This window comes from Ursus americanus, chromosome 3 (genome assembly GCF_024610735.1).
Source record: "Ursus americanus isolate L20-20 chromosome 3, mUrsAme1.1.p, whole genome shotgun sequence".
NCBI classification, from domain to species: Eukaryota; Metazoa; Chordata; class Mammalia; order Carnivora; family Ursidae; genus Ursus; species Ursus americanus.
This window is the reverse complement of record NC_142129.1, coordinates 78,582,241-78,607,801: the sequence shown is the minus strand read 5'-3', so window position 1 is coordinate 78,607,801 and position 25,561 is coordinate 78,582,241. Positions and strand designations below refer to the sequence as shown.

Genomic DNA, 25,561 nt, shown 5'->3' with positions numbered 1-25,561 from the left:
TGCATATTATTATATATAATTATTACAAATATTCTGCATCATTTTCATACACCATGGAGCCTTCTAAGATTGTGATGACTGGCTTTTGGCATCCTTGTGTGAAGAAGAGTGATTGAGACTACCTTAATTTTCCCTCAACAGTGAAGTGATGAGATAAAATGAAACTACTATAGAATTTAGTTCTGTAACAGGTGTAAAGAAGAGCACTTTCAGCATTGTATGATGGGGAAAATCAAAGTGGGGGTGAAGCGAGAGATAAAACAGCAAGGGAAAATAGTTTATTCTAAGAGACAAACTATGCCACATGAGTTAATATATCTGATTTTTAAAAAATGCACCAGTGATTACTGTTACAAACTCTTCAAAGCAATTAACTTTGGGAGACTTTCACGAAATGTGATCCTATTGCTATTATATAAACATTTGGGAGGTTTTCTTCAAGTATTTAGATTTCAGTGGCTTCAGGGATTATATTACCTTGTTTTAAATATAAGTGATATTAAAAAAACATTCTGGAGGATATATGCATTTTTAAGAAGTGACAATTTAAAATTGTCAATATGGATAAAAATAACCAATATATGATAATGTAATAAATAAGTCAATGCTAAAGTTAGTAATCTAACAATGTACAGATGATAAATCAGATCACAGGCTATTCCTGATGAACAGTTGTCAAAGCATTTTTAGTAATGACAGTAGGCCTGTATAAGTGCATAGATTCTTAAATGATCTTGAAGATTGGGTTGAGCTCAAAACTTTGTGTTTAAAGGGTTCTTAGTGTAAGTAGGTAGCTAAGTAAGAAATAAGTAAATAAATAAATAAATAAATCTTTCTCCTAGCAGATTTTCAGTTCTAATAATGAACAAAGTAATACTGATTTACTGGGAAAGAATCAAATTTGAAAGTGGTTATAAACACATAATCTATTTCTAACTATATCATTTTAAAGCAGTTTTTAAAACTCTTTAACTTATGAAACATTTTTTTCAGGAATAGAATCTCAGACCAATATATAACATATACATGAAAATACATATTTATGCTCCATATTTATTTTCCTACATGTCAAAAGATATTTCACTATTTATTGAACTCATTCCATGCCTTACCTCACATAGTATTCCCCAACTTGGAGACTGTGTCTCTTATATTCAAAATACATCTAAACACTCCAGTCAAAAGACATAAGGTGACAGAATGGATAAAAAAGCAAGACCTATGCATATGTTACCTAGAAGAGAATCATTTCAGACCTAAAGATTTATGCAGATTGGAAGTAAAGGGATGGAAAAGCATTTATCATGCAAAAGGAAGTGAAAAAAGAAAGGGGGGGGGGTAGCAAGACTTTTATCATACAAAATAGACTTTAAAACAAAGACTGTAATAAGAGATAAAGCAGGGCACTATATAATCATACAGGGAACAACCCAACGAGAAGATATAACAATTGTAAATATTTATGTACCCAACATGGGAGCACCCTAATACATAAAGCAACTAATAACAAACATAAAGGAAGTAATTGATAATAATGCAATAATAGTAGGAAACTTTAAGACCCCACTTAGATCAATGGATAAATCATCCAAACAGAAAATCAACAAAGAAACAGTGGCCTTGAATGATACGATGGGCCAGATCGATTTAACAGATATATTCAGAACATTCCATACTAAAGCAGCAGAATACATATTCTTTTAAATTGCAGTGTGACATTCTCCAGAATAGATCACATATAAGGCCACAAGACAAGTCTCAACAAATTCAAAAAGGTCAAAGTTGAACCATGCATCTTTTCCAACCATAATACTCTAAAACTAGAAATCAACCACAAGAAAAAAATCTAGAAAGACCACAAATATATTTAGGTTAAATAACATGCTACTAAACAATGAATGGGTCAACCAAGAAATCAAAGAGGAAATCAAAAAATTCATGGAGACAAATAAATATGAAAACGCAATGGTCTAAAATCTTCGGGATGCAGCAAAAGCTGTTCTAAAATGGAGATTTATAGCAATACAGGCCTATCTCACAAAGAAAAATCTCAAATGAACAACCTAACCTTACACCTAAAGGAGCTATAAAAAGAATAAACAAAACCCAAACCCAGCAAAAGGAAGGAAATAATAAAGATTAGAGCAAAAATAAACAAAATAGAAACTAAAAAGAACACATACACACACACACACAAAAACCCAATAGAACAGATCAATGAAACTAGAAGCTGGCTCTTTGAAAAGATGAATGAATTAATAAACCTTTAGCCAGACTCATCATAGAGAGAGAGAGAGAGAGAAGGACAAAAAGAGGTCTCAAAATCAGAAATGAAGAGGAGAAATAACATTTGACACTACAGAAATACAAACAATTAATTATAGGAGAATATTATGAAAAATTATATGCCAACAAATTGGACAACCTAGAAGAAATGGATAAATTCCTAGAAATGTATAACTTCCCAAAACCCCCAATCAGGAAGAAATAGAAGATTTGAAAACAGGCCAATTACTACCAATGAAACTAAATCAGTAATAAAAGAAAACCCCAACGAACAAAAGTCCAGGACCAGAAGGCTTCACAGGTGAATTCTACCAAATATTTAAAAAAGAATTAATACTTATTCTCAAACAATTCCAACAAATAAAAGAGGAAGAAAAGCTTTCAAATTCATTCTTTGAAGTCAGCATTACCTTGATACCAAACCAGATAAAGATGCTACAGAAAAAGAGAACTACAGGCCAATATCTCTGATGAACATAGATGCAGAAATCTTCAACAAAATATTAGCAAACCAAATCCAACAATACATTTAAAAATCATTCACCATGACCAAGTGAGATTTATTCCTGGGATAAAGGGTGGTTCAATATTTGCAGATCAATCAACATGATGCATCTATGAACAAAAGAATGGATAAAAGCCATATGATTATTTCAATAGATACAGAAAAAGCATTTGACAAACTACAACATCCATTCATGATAAAAACCCTCAACAAAGTACGTTTAAAGGTGACATACCTCAACACAAAAAAGGCCATCTATGAAAAATCCACAGGTAATATCATCCAAAATGGGGAAAAACTGAGAGCTTTTCCTATATTGTCAGGAACAAGACAAAGATGTCCACTCTCACCACTGTTATTTAATATAGTACTGGAAGTCCTAGCTACAGCAATTAGACACCAAAAAGAAAATAAAGGCATCCAAAGCAGCAAAGAAGAAGTCACTTTTGCTATTTGCAGATAACATGATATTCTAAATAGAAAACCCTAAAGACTCCACCAAAAAGCTACTAGAACTGATAAATGATTCAGTGAAGTCACAGGATACAAAATCAATGTATAGAAATCTACTGCATTTCCATATACAAATGATGATTAACAGAAAGAGAAATTAAAAAAAACAATGCCATTTATAATTGCACCAAAGATAATAAAATACCTAGGAATAGGGGCGCCTGGGTGGCACAGCGGTTAAGCGTCTGCCTTCAGCTCAGGGCGTGATCCCGGCGTTATGGGATCGAGCCCCACATCAGGCTCCTCCGCTATGAGCCTGCTTCTTCCTGTCCCACTCCCCCTGACTGTGTTCCCTCTCTCTCTCTGGCTGTCTCTATCTCTGTCGAATAAATAAATAAAATCTTTAAAAAAAAAATACCCAGGAATAAACTTAATCAAGGTAGTGAAAGGCCTGTGTTCTGAAAACTATAAACCAATGATGAAAGAAATTAAAGATGACACAAAGAAATGGAAAGATAGTCTTGTTCATGGATGGAGAGAACAAATATTGTTAAAAATGTCCATGCTACACAGAGCAATCTACAGATTTAATGCAATCCCTATCAAAATACCAACAGCATTTTTCACAGAACTAGAAAAAACAACCCTAAAATTTGTATGGAACCACAAAACACCCTGAATAGCCAAAGCAATTGAAAAAGAAGAACAAAACTGGAGGTATCACAATCCTAGATTTTAAGATATACTACAAAGCTGTCATAATCAATACTATATGGTACTGGCAAAAAAATAGGCACATAGATCAATGGAACAGAATAGAAAATCCAGAAATAAACCCACAATTATATAGTCAATTAATCTTCGACAAAGGAGGAAAGAAGATGCAACGGGGAAATGACAGTCTCTTCAACAAATGGTGTTGGGAAAACTGGATAGCTACATGCAAATGAAACTAGACCACTTTCTTACAGCATACACAAAAATAAATTCAAAATGGATTAAGGACATAAATGGTAGACTTGAAACCATAAAAATCATAGAAGAGAGCACAGGCAGTAATTTCTCTGAAATAAGCAATAGCAATATTTTTTCTAGATATGTCTCTTGAGGTAAGGGAAACAAAAGCAAAAATAAATTATTGGGACTACATCAAACATCAAAATAAAAAGCTTCTGCACAGTGAAGGAAACAGTCAACAAACTAAAAGGCTATCTAATGAATGGGAGAAGATATTTGCAAATGATATATCTGATGAAGGGTTAACATCCAAAATATATAAAGCTTATTTAAATCAATACTGAAAAAATGAATAATCCAATTGAAAAATGGTCAGAAGACATGAACAAACATTTCTTCAAAAATACACAAATGGCCAACAGACACGTGAAAAGATGCTCAACATCACTCATCATCAGGGAAATGCAAATCAAAACCACAATGAGATATCTCATAGCTGTTAGAATGACTAAAATCAAAAACACTAGAAACAGCAAGTATTGCCAGGATGTGGGAAAACAAGGAACCCTCTTGCACTATTGGTGGGAATGCAAACTGGTACAACTACTATGGAAGACAGTATGGAGGTTTCCTCAAAAAATTAAAAATAGAACTACTGTATGATCCAGTAATTTCACTACTGAGTATTCACCCAAGAAATATAAAAACACTAATTTGAAAAGATATGTGTGCCCCTATGTTTATTGGAGCATTAGTTACATAGGCAAATTATGGAAGCAACTCATGTGTCCATCAATAGATGAATAGATAAAGAAGATCTGATACATAGATACACATACACACACACACACAGGAGTATCACTCAGCCATAAAAAAGAATGGAATCTTGCCATTTGCAGCAACATGGATGAATCTAGACAGTATAATGCTAAGTGAAATAAGTCAGTCAGAGAAAGACAAATACCATATGATTTCACTCACACATGGAATTTAGGAAACAAAACAAAGAAAAAAAGACAAAAAAACAGAATCTTAACAATAGATAACATACTGATGGTTACCAGAAGGGAGGTGCGTGGGAGGATGGGTGAAATAGGTGAAGGGGATTAACAGTACATGATGAACACTGAGTAATGTATAGAATTTTTGAATCACTTTATTGTGTAGTATAAACCGATATAACACTTTATATTAACCACATTGAAATTAAAATTTTTAATAAAAATGTAAAAAAAGTTCTCAACTTCAGAAATAATTTTAAAAGCACAAAGTGTGCATAAAAATAAATAGATAAAATTTAAAAAGTAAAAAAAAATACATGTAAAATAATGGTTTAACAGCTTGTCTATGTAAAATAGGGATTGGAATACTGCCAAGTTGAAAGAACAGTTGCCTAACAAATGAAAATGTTCAAGCTCTTAAAGTCACCAACTTCGACCTTCTGGTTTTTTAAAATAGAATTTGTTTAAACCACACACACACACACACACACACACACACACACACACACACACACACGCAAGCATACACACACACACTGGCTTAACCAAAAACACATTTAAAAGTTTAAAACCAGGGATAGAGTTCATTTAGGGAGAATTTGAGAAGATCAGATAACTTTAGAAAACATTAGAAAAATGCAAGCTATTATATCAAACTGCATATTGGATACTTTTAATTTGACCAGCTTTCCGTTAGAGTTCTGGCTGTATTAATTTATTGCTTTTTTAGAGACAAATATCATTGTAGCTTGCTGATAATGAAACATGGATCTTCTTACTGTTTAGTTAAAATAAGTGTACAAGGATAATGAAGGGGTTATCTTTCCCAATTTCTCTCTTAGAACAAGTTGATAGACAATAATTTTTATTTGAGAAAAATGGACCAAACACACAAATAAGAAACAAAAAAGAAACATAAGAAACTATATTTATTATATACTTCTTATTTTTTAAAAATGCTCTTTTTACCTCACATGGTCCTGATACAATATTTTCAGCTCCAGCACATATTTCAGACTCATTCAGAGTCACCTTCCCTTGATGGTATTGGCTGCATTTCTCATTTCCCATAATATAGAGATGTGCTACTCGTAATAGACCATCAGAGTTGATGGCTAGAATGGGGTAAAAAATGTACATTAATGAGCACAGGGTAAGCTGAGAAAAATAAGAAACAAATAGAATTATTTTAGATAAAATAAGTATGATATTGCCTTTTCATTTTAAAAATAGCTTACATCCAGTATAACCCCAGCCATAAACACTGCAAGTGGTTTTTTCAGGAATGGTGCATCCATAATTAGGTAAATCAATTGTACTAACAAAATCATCCAGGACAGCGGGCCTGAAAATAGAAAATACAATGGTAAATACCCTTGATTGAATTCAACACAAAATTAACAAATTAAAATTTAGTATTAATTTTTAATATAAGATTAAGAGAGAATAAACAGTCTTGTTTCTTAAGAAAAAGGGAAAGTCTTATATATGATCTATGTAGTAGAGGTAGGAGTAGGTAGCAGAGAAATGAGTCACTTACTTGCTAATATTACTTGCTAAATGGTCATTGCCTTTTTTTTTAATTCATTATTTTACCTATTAAAGTTATCAAATGATTATTCACTAAATTTTGGTTTTAGAGCAGGCTGATCAAACTGTTGGTCAAACTTCATTTATTAATTTTTAAAAATGTTGAAGATGACTCTTTGTCTCTATACACACACACACACACACACACACACACACACGACATGTGACATATGCTTTTATAATAAATTTACATAAAAGAGAGAGAAGAGCCACATAGCTGAAGAAAAAGCTTTACTAACTCCATTGCAAGTTAAAAATGCAAAACATTCTCAAGCAACTAACCTAGCAAGCTTCAGTAATACCAGATCTGATCCTTCAGGTCCATATACCAGCTGGGAAACATTTAGAACTTGTTTGCGTTTCTCGTCTCCTTTTCCGTGGACATCATGAATCCCAAGCCAAGCTTCATAATCTTTCAAGTCTTTGTTTCTAAGTAAGAAATTAAAATGTAAAATATAATTTTAAATTGGATGATATTGTTCACACGTATTATTATTTTAGCTTAGAAGGGCAGATAAATAACCTAAATTTAAAATTTGAATCAAAGTATAATAAAGAACAAGACATTTGTTACGAGAGATTCTGAATGCTACAAGCACACATAAGCAAAAAGAACCTTTAAACTGCTCAAATTCTAAACAGCTATTTAAGAAAAAAAAAACCTTTTGATTATGCTTAAGAGTAAATCACATGTGAAAAAGTCTCAGGTAAAGCACATTACATGAATTATAATTTTCTGCAGATTTTTCTTCTTAGCTTTGTGTATGTTTGGTTTGTTTATCACCGAGGACTGAAAATTTATACTAACAAAATCAGTGACCTTGATGAGAATCAGGAAGTAAGCTTACAGATGCTGCCTCCTTAACTTTCCTTAGGCTAATTCTCATTAAAAATTATTCCCAAGATGATTCTGAGGCTGGATTTACATAAGAAAGGAGAAGTGAGAATTGAATTTGCTGTTAATTCAGAAAAGGATTTCTATCTAGACATGTAGCATGCAAAGAGGAGGTTGAGGAAAAATCATTTACATAATTCTAGCAAAATTTCCCCCCAAATGAGAGTAATGCCAATTGTGGAAAGAAGTGAACAGAAGTAGTATCCAATCGTAAATATCAATTAAGTCAAAGTAAGTTTTGTGACTAAATCTAAAGAAAGAAATTAATTTGTTCATCCCTCGTTGGTGACTCAGTTAAATGAATAAACATTCTAAGCCTAAAAGCTAAATGGAAGCCCTACATATTCTTAAGTGCTTAAAACAAATATTGGTTTCAGAAACATTTACCGAGAAGGGAAACATTGTCTTGCGGTAAGAATCCAACTTTCCTTTATCAATGATCCTCCACAGATATGTTTATTTCTATGAGAAAGAGGAAAGAGAAACAAGTAACATCTGCATGGAAAGGGTGCCTGCCAATTAATGCAAAACCTATGGCTCCATTCGTTAAAAAATAAATGCATCTGAGAGGAAAATGTAGAAATTAACTCAGCTAGAATAAAACGAGTAATCATTTGACTGCAAAGATGATATTTGATGATTGTAGCATTAGCATTTTTTCATAATGTGATTACAATTTTAGGAAATCAACTTTATTTTTGTATAAGGAGCCCTGTCACTACACACCAACATCCATTGCCAACACACATGTTCACGTGTACGTGTCTCTATCCTTGAGAAAGCAAATATATCCTACAAAGATAGAATATTTAGAACAAACAAAAAAAAACACACAAAAGAACAACAAAAATAACGTAGACCTCTTTTAAATTCAGTGTCTGGTTATAAAAATGCAAATTTGAGTTTTTACCTAAACCATGAAAACTATCTGGTGGTAGCAATATATATTTGTACACTATTCCCTTCTTTCATTACCATTACTTATTTTTGATACATTAACTTAGAACATCGCTGAGTTTGAATAAATTTCTTCAGCTTAAAACAAGCAATATAATATTTCACTTATAATATTAAAACAATTTTATAAGACACATCATCTAGAAAATTATAAAATACTTGTCCAGAATAAAAAAACACTAGTACATTTATTTGATGATATCCTAAATCTGTAGATGCATTGTTTTTTGGCAGAGAAATGAAACAAGGAAAACTTTTCACAATTTACATTTCCAAAGATTACAGATGTTCAGTGCTTCAGAGGGTAATAGAAGAAGATTCCCAGACTAAGACCACAATTATTTATGGCCTCTACCATAGAGGAGGATGAGAGTATATATTGAGTTTTAATTTCTGTTCCTCTCAGTATGTGTTTTGGAAGAATAACTAAACAGCTGTTTTTACTGAGGACTTGGATTTAAAAGAAAAATATATTTATCTAAAAGTTTCATCTAATCTGATGAAAAAGAGTTTCACCTGCTCCTCTGAGGATGGAGACTTCCAAAGGAGTATTCTTATACATTCTCCCATGGGTAATAATAAATTTAGAAGTATATGCCCCCTTTTTTTTTCTGAAGTTATGAGATTTACAAAGAATCACTAATCCATTCAGATATGTGGACTCATGGAACATTTTCTTTCAGAAAGAAAATGAAATACTCTTCTTCCAAAATTGGCAGCCTTCATTAAATCTTTGTATTTCATAATTGGCTGTAATATTCTGTGAGTTTCACAATTCTGTTTCAATACTACACACCTAGGACAGCTACACTATAATTATCAACACAAATATTTGTAAAATTGATGGGTTACTCCTTGCAAGAAGGATATATTAAAAGAACTTTAGGACATCTTCTACCTGGTGTCTAAAGTCTTATGTATATTTATATCAAAAGATATAAACTCCATGCTTGCTAAGAATTGGTTTATTCATAAAAGAACTTTGGTTTCAAGTTGTCTTTATTCTATTTTAATGTCACTGTGGTTTAATTGTAGCAAAAGATGTACTTTCTTCCTCTACTCTAGGAAGTTAGAGGTAAAGGAACAAAAGGGGTCTCCAAAAAGAGGAGATATTCAAGTTGGTATTTGAAGAATGAGAAGGATTTTCCAGGCACAAAATATGGAGGAAAAAAGCTACAACATTTAGTGGGAACAACAGCTTAAAGGCTTGAAGGGAGAAACATAGGGTGTCTCGAAAACAAGGGAAAATGTGGTGAGAATTCAGGTGCATTTTGGGGTAGGTGGTATGATAAGGTTCCAAAAGAGACAGATAAAAGGACACTTTAACATATTGATTACCATATGGCATAAGATATGTAGTATTTAGGAAGTCGTAAGATCAGATTTTAAGTTAATTCTATTTTCAATATTTAATTCTTCAACATAATTACTAATCTTATTTTTGTATGAGTATATTATGCAAAGTGATTTTACTGAGAACATCTTTGATTCTATTTTTTTTTAAAGATTTTATTTATTTATTTGACAGAGATAGAGACAGCCAGCGAGAGAGGGAACACAAGCAGGGGGGGTGTGAGAGGAAGAAGCAGGCTCATAGAGGAGGAGCCTGATGTGGGGCTCGATCCCATAACGTGAGGATCACGCCCTGAGCCGAAGGCAGACGCTCAACTGCTGTGCCACCCAGGCACCCCGAACATCTATGATTCTTAAAAGCATTGAGAAATAGACATGTCAAGATTTTTTTTTTATCCATGGTGAATAGCATAATAGCAAAGCTATTCAACTATCAATATAGTTTATCTTTCTTTTAAATGATAAAATATTCTAAAACTTAAAATTATTGTTATTTTCATTAGAATTACAATCAAAAATTAGAAATTAAAAGCAAATGTAAAGTTTCTGATATGACTATGCATAGGCATGTTAGAAAATAAAGTCATAATATCCTAGATTAGGAAAATAATCACATGTGTATAACAACTACTACAGTGATATTAAGGTATAAGTAGTTTCTCTGTCTAGTTGTGTTTTCTTAATCACTCTGAAGTGTCACTTGTAATCAGACAGTGCCAACACATATGGGACCTCTGTGAACATTTAAAAAGTCACCATCTCTGAAGGCACAAATTGTAAAATCCAGGCTCTGTTTGGCAAGCATGATACGGTCAGTCTCCTCTTGTGTCCCACTCAAATGGGTGCCTTTGTGGATGGCACAACCATCCTGTTGGGAATATGAATTTTGCAAATAATCCAAATACATACAATTTGTGTCTATAAATAATTACCTGTATTTCAAACTAACCATCCATCCTACATTAGTTCGCGTTGGAATTCCATTTACAACTCTTAATTGTTTCGTTTTGGCACAAGATATTACAGGATCTAAAAAGTAGACCAAACAACATTTTGACAAAATATTTTGAAATAATCAATGCCTCTCAGTTTTCTTAAAAGCAATGGTAATTAAAGAAATGTAACTACTGTAATTTTATCAGAAGAACATTTGGGGGGAAAGAAGGTAAGTATTATGACTGGAGTGTGAAATCAGGCCGAAAACGTTTGCTATACTCATCTAAGTAGACAAGTAACATAGAAAAATGAATCAACTCAAGGTATTTCCATAGTGAAAATGATTTTCTCACCAAGCACTAAGTATAGGCTCTTCAGGTCTAACACTAATTGTATTTCCTTCACAAATCTCAATATAAAATGAAACAATGTTATTTATAGTAGTTATTTCTAAATGTCAATGGAAATCAATAGCCTCAATTAAAAGCTATATTCTTTTATTACTTCCGAATTTTTATAAGAATGTAGAGCCATTTTCAAACAGATTATCAACATTGTATTTATTGACATCGTGTCCAGATGACATAACTGTTATGTCCAAATCATTATATCCAAATGACACAATATCAAATTCTTTGGAGTCAACTTTTCCTGACCCTTCTCCAAATTCCTTGCCTTATCTTTTCTACTCCTGTGCATTGTCTAAAATTTCCATTTGCTTCTTCAGCCTGGGACACAGTAGGTGGTCTCTTAAGTCAAAACACTTGAGTATCTTCCTTCAGCCCAAGAAGAATGTGAAAATCAAAAAACAAGCAGCTCCAAAAAAGATTTTCTTAAACTAAGGATTCACTGAACCTCCCAGTTGGTATCACCTTTTACCTAGTGGACCATTTAAAGAGCCTTAAAGATAAAGCAGGATAGATATACTGCATAACTTTCCGACCTTCTGATTTTATTCTTTCTAACTTTAGCATCCTGACTTAATATAAAGGATAGTGAATATCCATTACATACATTTTGCCCAAAATTACAAACAAGTTAAATGCTCTTTTCAAAGTTAAATATAACATCTTATATTTTCTGAAAATTGAATTTTGATATTCAGTATGTAGTTGCCTTTGTAACCTCTTTTACACATGCACATAGAAAAAAATTAATAAAAACAAATAAATTAACTTATTTTTATGATGGAAGTTAATATAGTGATATTTTTCCGTGAAGAAAATGATGACATCATTTCTGACATGTAGAGAGTCAAATAAACTATATATTTAAAAGATTACTTACGGTCTAAATTGACTATTGTAGGTGTGGTATCACCTTCACCTGTAAAAATAAATATATACACATATACACAATTCATACATACATATTTCTGTTATATAGAACCAAAGTTATATATTGAAATGCAAATGTCCATGAATTGGATAACTCCCTAAAATTTGTGACATTTTATTTGAAGATAAAATGCAATAGTATGCTTTTAGTAATACGAATCACTCTTACTAGGCCGTAATGAAGGTACATGCCTACTGGTATTGGATAATGTGAGGAAAACCCTATTTGATGACTGTGGAGACTCCCAGGTGTGTGGTTTGATGAGTGTGTTGGTAGCTTGGACTGAACTGCTGACCTCAAGGAGCCATATCATTTTACCAAAATGCCTGACATGGCAATGAACAATCCATTGAATAGTTTAATGCTTATTATACTTTGCTCAGATCATTCATACAGATAATTTGGGCACTTAGTATTTTTTCTGAAAATAATTTTTTTTAAAGATTTTATTTATTTATTTGACAGAGATAGAGACAGCCAGCGAGAGAGGGAACACAAGCAGGGGGAGTGGGAGAGGAAGAAGCAGGCTCACAGTGGAGGAGCCTGATGTGGGGATCGATCCCACAACGCCAGGATCACGCCCTGAGCCGAAGGCAGACGCTTAACCGCTGTGCCACCCAGGCGCCCCAATTATTTTTATTTTTTAATATGGGTTGAGAATAACTGAAACATCACATGTTTCAGAAAACTCTTCAAGAATTCTAGAAGATAGAAATCAATGTCACTAATGGAAAAAGAGGGATAACAAAATATAATTATGCTTTGTTAGAATATTTCAAATATTGCTTTTTCCACACTGTAATAAAAAAAGTATGGAAAAAAGAGAACTGGGAACTGCAAGTTAACTCTAACTAAAACCTCATAGCTCACTACTTTTTCATAACCTCCCCACTGGGGTTTAATAGCTGCAAAGAGAAAAGCTTGGAAGATGCTAGGATTTGAAAATATTTATGCAATAATGAATGAGGCATAGGACATTTCCTGGAGTTTAATGTCTAACTGTTCAGAATTGATGGCATAGAGTTTAGTCAGGCACTGTTTAGACCAGCTGGTTATTAATCCCTGGAAATGCCCTGAGCTCAAATAAACCGACAACAAAACAATAATGGCATATGCATTCCTTTGTAATACATGCAAATTTGATTGTTACTTATGGAGAATCTCATGAGAATTAATATATGCTAAAGGGTTTTTATTTATGTTCATTTTCCAGATCTAGATATTTTAAATGAATAGGGTAAAGGCAAACATATAAATTTCATTATTTCCCTTTCCCTTTAGCTTAGCCTGGGGGAGGGTTTTGTCTTAGAGTCAGCTAAGGTCAGTGTTTTAGCTCATAGTACAAATTAGGATTGAGGCCAACTATGGTCATTAAAACATCAACAATATTGGTTTTTCCACTCAAATCAATTCCTTGAAAATTCTAAAATTAAAAACTAGATATTTATTCCTTCCGGTATTGTGATAAAAAAGACTAGGCCTCTCTATCCTTAATTGTATATCAAGTTTTCTATTTCTAAGCATCAAGTTAATAAGTTGACAAATAGTTCATTATTGTAATTTACTGCAGTATTTAAATTTAAAAAAAATTATAGAGATTGTGTATTTGGGACTTTGATCATTTATAGTTATTCTATATTTATATATTTTTCCTTTAAACCAATATTTCTCACACTTTAGAATAAGCTGAAATATCACTTAAAATCAGATTTCTAGAGATTCTGAGTTGGTGGCTAGGTTATGAGTTTTTAAAAAGCATTCTAGGTTCTTCTATTGCACACTTTGAGCCAAACTTTGAGAAAATGCGCTCTAGGACTTTGCCATTTTACCATCAAATACTATCCTTACTTCTTTTTGCTCTACCACAGTACTAAAATCTGAAATTTATATATCATCTATATATACTTATCATATATATATTTATCATATATATATATGATACAAATTTTCAGTATTGATTCAACTTAAATTTGAAGGGAAACATGTCAATAATAAAAGTTATGCCTATGGAAGAATAGGTAAATGTTTGTGTGTATGTGGGTGTTTATATGGCCTCAGAACCAAATATGAGTTCTTACTATAAAAAACTTTCTTTAATGTATTCTTAAAGTTTCAACCAAATTCAAAACCTTATGGACATCACATATTTCTCCAGGCAGATATCTATGTTTCCATTTTCATTATATATTTTAATATGAATATATATATTTGTTAAATTATTGTATTTACATAAATGTCTCTACACTGAGAACTAACCAAAGGTAAAAAAAATATTGTTTACATTGCTGAATACCTAGCATGTTACAATATAGGGCTTTACACACAATAGCAACTCAATTTAAAATTATTAATAAATAAATAAATAATACAAACTGAGATGGAAGTTAAGTTGTCCAAGGCACTTACAGTGAGAGAACTGAATCCTTAACCTGGAAGTTGGAATTGAAGCTCTTAACCACTACATCCTAAGTATTTAATACTGAAGATTTTTCTAAGATCTACAAAGTGTGTATGTGTATAGATTAATATGTAGGCATTTCTGTAATTTTATTTTTACCTATCTGATAATCTTTAAAATATATGCTAAGTAATACTCTGTAAGCATATTTTTAAAAGAAAAACTTTTGTATGTTTTGTAATACAAATATACAGTGTGAAAATGATTTATACAGTCTCTACAGTTAAATAAATAAGAACTCAGATCTTCTAAAGATAAATTTTATTAGCCTTTCACCAGCAGGAAAATGTAAATAAATCCTGACTACAAATATTAGTTAGAAAAATGACAGTGTAAAAATACTTATTGAAATTAATGTTCAGAATATATTGAAATAAAAATGAGTTATCTGCAGTAGCATTTAATCAAATACTAGCAACACTCTGCAGTCTTCCAATAGCACATTACTAACTTTAGTTTTAAAATGTTAGTTGAAAATATGTTTTGAAAGCATTTAATTAGAGTCCTTTGTCAGGTTTATAAACCAAATCACAGTTCCCCGAGATTCTACAGGAGCATTTTACTCTTAGCTGTGTATGTGCACTAGAACTATCTTAGAAGCCTGACTTTTTTCTTCTTCCTAGACCATTGGATATTTATTAACCTCCATTATTCTTAATCATAAAGACTTCACAAAAAGGTACCATCAGGTAAAGCTAATATTTATAAAAAAATAATCCTTTAATCATTAAAAAGATATATGTCCCAGAGAGGTAGGTTTCTTTGCTTTGTAGTGTTAAACCTCGAAAGACATCTTCTAAAGAACATTTTCAGGCCCTATGCAAACTCTAATATGAGAAAAATAGAAAATTAGGAACACACGAATTACTTTGAAAGGCTATGATTACAGCTAATGAAATAAATATAATAATATGATATTTCTTTGCTAATCTATAAGTATTTATTTACCATTATAGATAATATACTTCTTAAAACTAGGTTGGGACGTTCCAGATCTTAATTATAGCCATACTAGATGAAAATCATATTTAAGAAGTTTGCCTTTTGGGGCGCCTGGGTGGCACAGCGGTTAAGCGTCTGCCTTCGGCTCAGGGCGTGATCCCGGAGTTATGGGATCGAGCCCCACATCAGGCTCCTCTGCTATGAGCCTGCTTCTTCCTCTCCCACTCCCCCCGCTTGTGTTCCCTCTCTCGCCGGCTGTCTCTATCTCTGTCAATAAATAAATAAAATATTTAATAAAAAAAAAAAAGAAGTTTGCCTTTTTATGCTAAAATTTTGTGAAACATGACTAGTGTTTCCACTTAAGGCAAAAAATTATCTCTTTAATTATGTATTTGTATTTCATGTTTTAAAGTAAACGTAATTTCTTCAATCTAATCTTTTTAAAATGGGTGCTTTTGTTCCTATTTTCAAGGTAGTTGCTACTAGCTTTTCTCAAATGGAAAACATTCTTTTTTGATTTTATTGAGTTTTTAAAATTTTAATCCAGTAGAGTTTTTAAAATTTTAATCCCAGTATAGTTAACATACAGTGTTATATTAGTTTCAGGTGGTGTACACTATAGTGACTCAGTGGTTGTATACATTACTCAGTGCTCATAATGATAAGTGTATTCTCTAATCCCCATCACCTATTTCACTCATCCTCCCCACCAACCAAGAGAAATATTCTTAAAATAGGACTCTTACTGAACTTATACAAATATGTCCTTTTTAGACAGGAGACAGTTTAACATAGTGTTTAAAGATGTTTGTTAAAAACACAGATCCTATGAGGTATGTAGTCTAGTAAAATGGTCTTTTGCTACTGACACAGCTTTATATTAAGCCTTTTTTCACTCAATAGCATATGGAGGATATACTTCCATCTCAATATATATTATTCAGTGGTACTCAGTGGGGATGACTTTGTTCCCCAGGGGAATTTTGGCAATGTCTAAAGATAGTTTTTGGTTCTCATGACTAGGGGGAGGGGTGATTTTATTGACATCTAGTGGGTAGAGGCCAGGGATACCACCAAACATTTTATAGTGCACAGGACAGCTTCCTACACCAAAGATTTATGCAGTAGAAAACGTCAATAATGCCATAGTTGAAAAATCCTGAGACATTTCCCCAAACTGATTTTCAGACAAGCTTTCCAATTCACAAAGTAATACAGTATTGAAAGACTCTGACTACCCAGACATTCGCTAATATTGAGCATTAACAATTATTTTCTTATTTCCCAACCTGATAGGTGAAAATGATCTTATACTTCTACAATTTCATTTTTTCTTACTATGAAGTTTTAATGTATTGTTTGTTTATTAATTATACTTACTGTTGAAGATTTATTTTCTTCATTTTTCTCCTAAATTATCTCATTTTTTTCTTATTAATATATAGGAGCTCTTTTATATGAGGTATATCAGACATATATATTTTACATATATCTTTTACTTTACACACTGATACTCTTTTAACAAAATCAGCTTTAAAAGAAACCATCTTTGACTCAGAGATGTTGATGGAATACTCTAGGCTTTTTAGTCTTTGGCTAGTACACTGAGAAGAAAGTGAAAGCAACACCATCTCAGGTCTGTCCATGAGCCCGTTACTGGGCGGGGACTTTGTTAGAGCTCTGCTATATTCACAGCCTGAACAGTTAGTATTGGGAAGGGGGTCTTTTCTGGTGCAGTCATATTACAATGGTGGCCATTTCTTACTTCTGGATTTCAAAGGAGGGTCTTCTGAGGAAGAAAATCTTCTTTAAAAGGCCAGCAAAGTGTCTCCTTGTCTATAGGAGAGATGGAGAAAGGTTGTGTGTGTGTGTGTGTGTGTGTGTGTGTGTGTGTGTGTGTGTGTGTGTTGCTGTCTGGAATGCATCCCCACCAGCCTCCTATATTTCCACCTCTGATTGAGATATCAATTTAAAGGAGATTCAGTGTATTTAAAATATTTCACCTGAAGAACTTCATTAAAAGTACTTACAACGAGAAATAGGACAATAATCCCATGGAATGAGAGGATTTCCTGTGTAACACCAGGGACCATGGGCATCATCATCAGGATTCCGGCAGTAATTCTTATTCAGCTTACTAGCATCTGGTTCCCAGAAGATATGCCTGCATAAACAACAAACTCTAAACATCTCAAGATGCTTATTGCATCTAACAGAAACAAACTGTCACAAGGAGATAAAATCCTAGCATGTAACTTTCATCGTGGATACAATACAAGCTTCTATTTGGTGTGAATTTTGGTTATTTTGTTTTAGACTTATTTTGTTGTTGTTTGCAGTTTGTTCTCTACTTGGGATTATGGAATAGGGCTACATAATTAGCACAGGTAAAATGATGAAAAATTTGTGATTTTGCTTCTATTTTATAATTACAGTGGTGAGGTGACAACCAACACCTCTATGCATAGAAATGGGGTAGAAACACTGCCAGAAAAAGAGCAGATGACAAAGAAGATCAAGGGTATAAAATACATAGAAAATGCAAGCTGTTGCAAAAGTATTCTTCATGTTTCAGAAACAAAAAGCATCACTACCAACATCATTATGACAAAGGACAGAAAGATACACTGAAAAACTAATCGTGTGCTAATGAAATAATTAAAATCTAAACTTTCAGTGATTATATAGTTACAATATATGAGTTTTCAACAGATAACTGAGTAACACTTTCTCATTTTATATCTTAACTAAGTTTATTACAAAAGAAAAACAAAAATACTCTTATTTTATTAGACCATGCCCAATCATAAAGCATCAGTATTTATATTTATTTTGATAAGATTAATAAAGCCAAATTCCAAATGGCCATCCTGACCAAGTCATGAAAACTATATAAATAACTGAGTTTATTTTGTATTATTAATTACTATCACGCTTGAATGTAATTAATGGATCATTTAAAAACTGGAAAGAGCTTGGCCAGGTAAAGTTGGACTGTCTTTCCAAACTCAGGTTCATTTTCTAAATCAATAAAAACAGCAAACACAAATAGTACTTACTGTGTGCCAGATTCTATTTTATATGATGTACACATATAACCTTAGACCAACCTAATGAGACTGGCTTTAAGATTATGCTATTTTATATTTGATGAAATAGAAATCCACAGAAAACAATTTTTTTGAGGTCACATGGCTTATAAGCTGTAGAGCAGAGGTTTGAACAAATGGCTTTTTCCAGAGTTAATGTTCAAAACCACCATTCTGTACTATGTCCTTACCCAATTGTAGTTTATTCTTAAACCAAAATGGTACCATGAAACAACCATTCATCAATTTACTGCAAATTGTTTTCAAATGACATTTTCTTTTTTTTTTTTTTTTAAGATTTTTATTCATTTATTTGACAGAGAGAGACAGTGAGAGAGGGAACACAAGCAAGGGGAGCGTGAGAGGGAGAAGAAGGCTTCCCACCGATCAGGGAGCCTGATGTGGGGCTTGATCCCAGGACCCTGGGATCATGACCTGAGCTGAAGGCAGACGCTTAATGGCTGAGCCACTCAGGTGCCCCTCAAATGACTTTTAACTATTTCCGAATGTCCAACCCAAACTCAGTGAATTAGGAGTTAAAGTATGAGTTCCCTAAATAAATATGTCATATATTTCCAGTGGTATGTTGGTAATGTTTAAAAGGGCACTCTGAGATGTGTAGGAAGTCTTTATTTGTTGTCCTTGCTAATTTCTGAGGTATAAATTCTTCTGCCATAAAAATACCAGGTTTTCAATATCCAAATCTTCAGTGATTTCCGATGGCAGAATTGGTATAGTTGTCTCTCACAAGCCCATAAGAACTGGATCCACCAAACAGCAGTGTTGAAATTAGCATTTAATCTTAATCATGCTAAATTTCACTTAAAATTCTGTAATGATCTTTTTCATGACTTTTTATAATATGGTATTGACATTTGCTGTTGGCTGGCATTCCAGAGTGTGAGATCCATGAGGTTAGAATTCTGCTTATCTTTGAAATCCTAGAGCTACAGTGTCCAATACAGTAGCTACTAGCCACACGTGGCTACTGAAGAATTGGTATGTGGCTAGCCCAAATAGAGAGGTGCTCCAATTGTAAATATATACCAGGTCTTGAAGCTTTACTATGAAAAAATGTAAAAGATCTCATTAACAATTTTTTATACTGAATACATATTGAAATGAAAAGGCTTTAGATATATTGGATTAATAAGGAATATTATTTAAAATAGTCTTGCTGTTTATTTTTACTTCTTTAAATGTGGCTATTAGAAAACAAAAGCACACATGCAACTTACATATGTGAAATGCATATTTAAGTTGGAGACCACTGCTTTAGAACTGTCACTATTTGTTTGTGAAGTAAATTAATAGAAACCATATCATCCACTAGTGAGTACATTTTGGAAGGGAATAAAATTAAAGTAGGACTAGAGGCAAAATAACTCAACCTCTTGGAGCCATTAAATTCTTATTCACACATATAGAAATATCTTCCACATAGGATTGTAATGGCAAGATAATAACTTATGGAAAGCAACCATGGCATAAGTACTTGATCAAATGATGCTAACCTTTTCTCCTTCTATTCTTCTCATATGCTATTCTGGGATTTTGGTAAAAATCAGTTTTATGTCATAAGTATGTCTCAGACTTCTTTAGTAATTTCAAACACACTAGCACTATTGCTAGGGTCAAGTGGCAGATAGTGGCAGACATACTTTTCTGTGAATATGTCCAATGTCAAAATCTCTAATTCTCTGAAATATATAGTTTTTTTCAATTACATATTATACATTCTTTTAGTTGTAGAAAAGTTTAATGTGTCAGAATAAAGCTATACCAGGAAACCTGTTTCTGTTTTTAATATTTAAGTGGATATTTAAGGTATATATGTCCGTGAAAATGGTCACTTACTGATTTTTCATGAACTGATGTTAACAATTAATAATTATGAGAACACAATCATATAATGTACTATTTGAAACACTAGATTTGCCACTTAATTATGAAATGTCTTATCAAGTCATACAGTTGTTTACTCAATATGACCATATCATCCTTGAAGGTGAAGCCAAAACTTATGCCCATTTTTTATTAATGTCTCTCATGGGCACCTATCACAGAACAGAACACATAGTAAATATTCAATAAAAGTGTGTTAGATTGAATTGCTTATTTAAAAGTTTGGGGGCGCCTGGGTGGCTCAGTCGGTTAAGCAGCTGATTCTTGATTTCGGCTCAGGTCATGATCTCCAGGTCGGGCAACCAGTGGGGAGTCTGCTTTAGGGTTCTCTCTTTTCCTCTACCCCTCCCCCCTTGCTTGTGCACACTCTCTCTCTCTCTCATAAATAAATAAATCTTCAAAAAGAAAAAAATTTGTTACATGAAAGGGCATACATTAAATAGAGTTGCACAGAATAACAAATCTAATGTTTTTTATTAGCTTATTATGATATATAATAGAAAGAAATAACAATGTGCATATCTGAATATACTATCCGCTGTTATCACTACATATTATGTACTGAAAGAAAGATATTTACACACCTGTGTAAGTCTTCCATGTTCTTCTCCCACATTGAACATGTTAGTCCAGATCGAGTTTTGGATAAATTGCCCATATAATTTTTGCCATTCCCACGATAACAATCTAAACATAAAATAAATGAAAGAGGACTAATGAACACAAGGAAGTATAGAACAAAAACATTTTTTACAAGCATGCAAATTCATGAAAGTCAATGTAAAAGTTGAAAACACTCTGTACAAATCAAAGATACTCAAATATTTCAGATTAAAGTATCTTCATTTTCAGTGAAATTTCTTCTTCCTTAAAATAAGGGTTTATGCATCTCATTATAAATTTTTAAAAAATCAAAAAAAAAATTAAATGAGTGACCCTTAGGGATACCAAAGAAATGAGAATTTTTAGAATGACATATATATATATATATTTCCCAACATTTTCTTTGGAAAAATTTTGCTCCACAGAAAAGTCACAAGAATGATATAATGAACACTCATATACTTGTCACAGTTGTTGTGTTTCGTCTTTCTTGAGATTAACATTCTGAGTCACCCAAGCCAGCTGTTTTCAAATGCTTTTTAATTCCATTTTGTCTGATTATTTTCTCATGATTAAAATCAAGTTAAGGACAGGATTATGGCATAGATGATATTTTGTCCTTTTCAGAGCATTTTAACTTGTGAGATATGATGTCAGTTTGTTCCATTATTGGTGGTGAGTCTGATAACTTGGTTAAGTGATGTAAAGGAAAATTGTTGGGGTCTCTGAGATTGAGTAAGTATCTTATTTCCAAACAAATTTTCATAAAATCTCTGAGGCGTAGTTTGATTACCGTTCACAAATTAGTCATTACTAGGCTGGTTTTAAAGTAGTTGTTCTTCAATTTCCTATTTATTTATTATCATTTTTCTGTAAATAGGAGTTTTCCTTTCTTCCCTTTCTTCCTTCCTTGTAAGTATTCTGTTACTACCACGGGTGCTGCTGCCACTGCCGCCACCGCTGCTACTACTATTAGTAATACTAGTGCCTGTAGTACAAGTGGGACTATACACAGAGACTCATGTCCTCTTTTTACTCAGCATGATATATAATCTATTCCTGTTGCTCATTCTGATACTCAAAATTATTCCAAACTTAGCTGATGGAAACTACTTCAAACTGGTTTCTGTGCCTTTTACTGTGTCCCACGTGGTTTTATTTTTCCCTTTTTTTAATGAGTAATTTGTGTCTTATTAAACATTGATTAAAGTGTCCATACTCCTAATTTTAAAATATCATAAAAAAGAAGTCAAGTTCTTCCAAACATGTGAGTTGCAGTTCTACATTTGAAAAGAAACACTATTCCGTATTTTAAAATAATAACACATATTTAAAAAGTGACTATTAAAACATTCCTGATTTTTATATGACTGAGAACTGTAGATTTGGCTGTAAAATGTTATCTACAAATATACATCAAGATTATTTCTGTTTTAAACTTGGTAAACTGGGTGCCTGGGTGGCTCAGTGAGTTAAGCATCTGCCTTCAGCTCAAGTCATGATCCCAGGGTCCTGGGATTGATCCCCATGTCAGGAACCCTGCTCAGTGCGGAGTCTGCTTCTCCCTCTGCCCCTCCCACTGCTCATGCTTGCTCTCTCTCTCTCTCAAATAAATAAACAAGATTTTTAAAAAAATAAAAAAATAAACTTGGTAAACCATAGTCTATCATCATTGGCTTTGTAATCATAATAAATAGGTACAAGTCCTAATAAAAATTTTAAATAAATAATTTAATAATTTGTTCAAGAATCAGTTAACATAGTGAAAAAGTAATATAATAAGTATATTCAATAGTCATGTTTTCAAATCCATGGATCACATTTCGTAATAGTACTATGAGGAATTTGGGCTTAAATATAAAAACTCAAATAGGATAGGATTTGATACAGATAACATAGCAGTCATTCCAGCACACAATAAAATTGCTTTCAGAAAGCATAAACTTGTAAAATCCAATGCTTGTACATAAGCAAAATATACCAATGAAAACATTTTCCTCTGACAGTGTTTTTTTTTTTTTTTGTACTAGGAATATTTAAATCTTTACCTGTTAGGTAGTAAATTCTTTAGATAGATTCTTAGTTAAGAAAGTAATTGTGCAATGCAGTACTACTGCATTACTGCTTTCTTTTTATACATTTTATACATTTTTGGGTTTTTTGCATATATGTTTTCTATATTGGAGGAAGAGATCCTCCTCACCACCACTACCCTTTTATTTGAATAAAGGCTATAACATATTTTTTTTCCTTCTTAGTAAACTTTTTATTTTAGAATAGATTTACTTTATAGGAAACTTGTAAGTTGGTACAGAGTTCACATACCACACAGTTTTCCCTACTTTTAATATCTTAGATTAGTATGATAGCTTTTTCATAACTGTTGAGCCATACTGATGCATTATTAACTGAAGACCATATTTTGGTCTTCATGGTTTCAGAAATATCTTTAGTTGTTAACCTAATATCCTTTTTTGTATTCTAGGATTCCACATGATACCACATTATATTTAGTTGTCAAATTTGCTAAGGCTCTTCTAAATGTAACAGTTTTTAGACTTGCTTATTTGATGACCTTGTCAGTATTGAGGAAAATTGGTCAAGTATTTTTTGAGCATTTTTTTAAGGATGTATTTATTTAAGGAGGGAGGGGAGAGGGAGAGAGAGAATCTCAAACTGACTCCCCCAAAGAGCACAGAGCCTGACACAGTGCTCGATCCCACTATCCCATGACCATAAGATCACGACCTGAGCCGAAATCAAGAGTGGGATGTTTAGCCAACTGAGCCACCCAGGCACCCTGGTCGAGTTTTTTGTTTTGTTTTGTTTTGTTTTTTATTGTCCATCAGTTGGGTTTGATGTTTTCTGCATGATTAGATATGGGTTATAGGTTTTTGAGAGGAAGACATGAGGTTTTTTTTAGCACTTCTTAACTTGCTGGTGAAAGATATTCCAGCCTCACCTTGTTCTTTGCTTGTCTCAGGCCTCCTGGAATCACCGATTTCTCCAAGGGGCCTTTGTTTATTTTAGTGATGAAAAATAAGCAGCAGATATGAAATAAGTGCCAAGGGTGCTCTTGTTCTATGTGAATTTAAGCATAATTTCCATGTGTTTGAAGGGACTCTCTCTCTCTATATATATACATACTATTTTTTTAGAAATCTCAACGTATTTTGTTCATTACTTAAGTTTTTTCGTCCTTTACTTTTTAGTTTCAGAATTTTTATATACTAAAAATATTTTCTCTTTGTCTGTAATATGCATTTCAACACTTATTTCCAAATTTGTCATTTGTCTTTTATTTAACTATGGGTTTGGGGGCACCTGGGTGTCTCAATTGGATAAGCATCTGACTCTTGATTTTGGTTAAGGTCATGATCTCAGAGTTGTGAGATGAAGCCCCGTGTTGGGCTTTGCACTCGATATGGAGCCTGCTTAAGATTCTCTGTCTCTGTCTCCCTCTGCTCCTCCCCCCGACCTCCCACCCTGCTCCTGCTCTCCCTCTCTCTAAAAAAAAGTAATAATAATAATTAAATTAAATTAAAATAAATGAACTAATGAATGTGTGTGTGTGTGTGTATATATATATATATATATATATAGTATGTGTATATATATAGTATGAATATATATATATATAGTATGGGTGTGCATGAGTGTTTGCCTCTGTAAGTTTTTAATGTAGTTCATCATTTTTTTTCCTTTACTGCCTCTAGATTTTGAGTGTTAATTAAAAAGCTTTTCACTGTATCTAAGTTAAGAAGGGATTCTTCCAAGTTTACTTCAGTATTTATATGGTTTCCTTTTTTACATTCAGATCTCTTATACATTTGGAGTTTATTTTCAGGTATGGTTAAAGGCATGGACTTAATTTTATCATTTATAATTTATCCATTATTATATTTTAAAAGTTCATTTTTCATCCAGTGATACATAGTGCCACATTTTTAATATAATAAATCTCTGTAAGGAGTCTGTTTCTGCCCTCTGTGTTTTTTCTAGTTGTCAATTTATTCATTGCACTAGAACTAAAGTCTTAATTTAGTTAACAAATAGTATACTTATGTGTTCCATAGTATATTTATGTGTTTATTTTTCCAAGAGAACTACAGAATCAGTTTGTTTGGTATCAGAAAAAGATTTATGGATCTATTTATTAATATCACATTACATTTTAAATTAACTTAGGTAGGGGTGCCTGGGTGGCTCAGTCCATTAAGCGTCCGACTCTTGATTTTGGCTCAGGTTATGATCTCAGAATCTGAGATCGAGCTCCAGGTCAAGTTCCATGCT

General features: G+C 32.7%; 1 protein-coding gene across 3 annotated transcripts in view; it reads right to left on the bottom strand.

Annotated features, from left to right (window-relative positions):
* The window catches only part of HGF (hepatocyte growth factor), a 79,171-nt gene that overhangs the window by 4,769 nt on the left and 48,841 nt on the right, over positions 1 to 25,561 (bottom strand). For all 3 annotated transcript variants that reach the window (XM_045793376.2, XM_045793375.2, XM_087861137.1), the window contains 8 exons: positions 21,250 to 21,352; positions 17,702 to 17,835; positions 12,221 to 12,259; positions 10,930 to 11,026; positions 8,075 to 8,149; positions 7,075 to 7,221; positions 6,441 to 6,547; positions 6,172 to 6,317 (listed from right to left, as the gene is read on the bottom strand). In XM_045793376.2, coding sequence (XP_045649332.1) covers positions 6,172 to 6,317; positions 6,441 to 6,547; positions 7,075 to 7,221; positions 8,075 to 8,149; positions 10,930 to 11,026; positions 12,221 to 12,259; positions 17,702 to 17,835; positions 21,250 to 21,352 — 848 coding nt within the window. The remainder of the gene's footprint in view (positions 1 to 6,171; positions 6,318 to 6,440; positions 6,548 to 7,074; positions 7,222 to 8,074; positions 8,150 to 10,929; positions 11,027 to 12,220; positions 12,260 to 17,701; positions 17,836 to 21,249; positions 21,353 to 25,561) is intronic.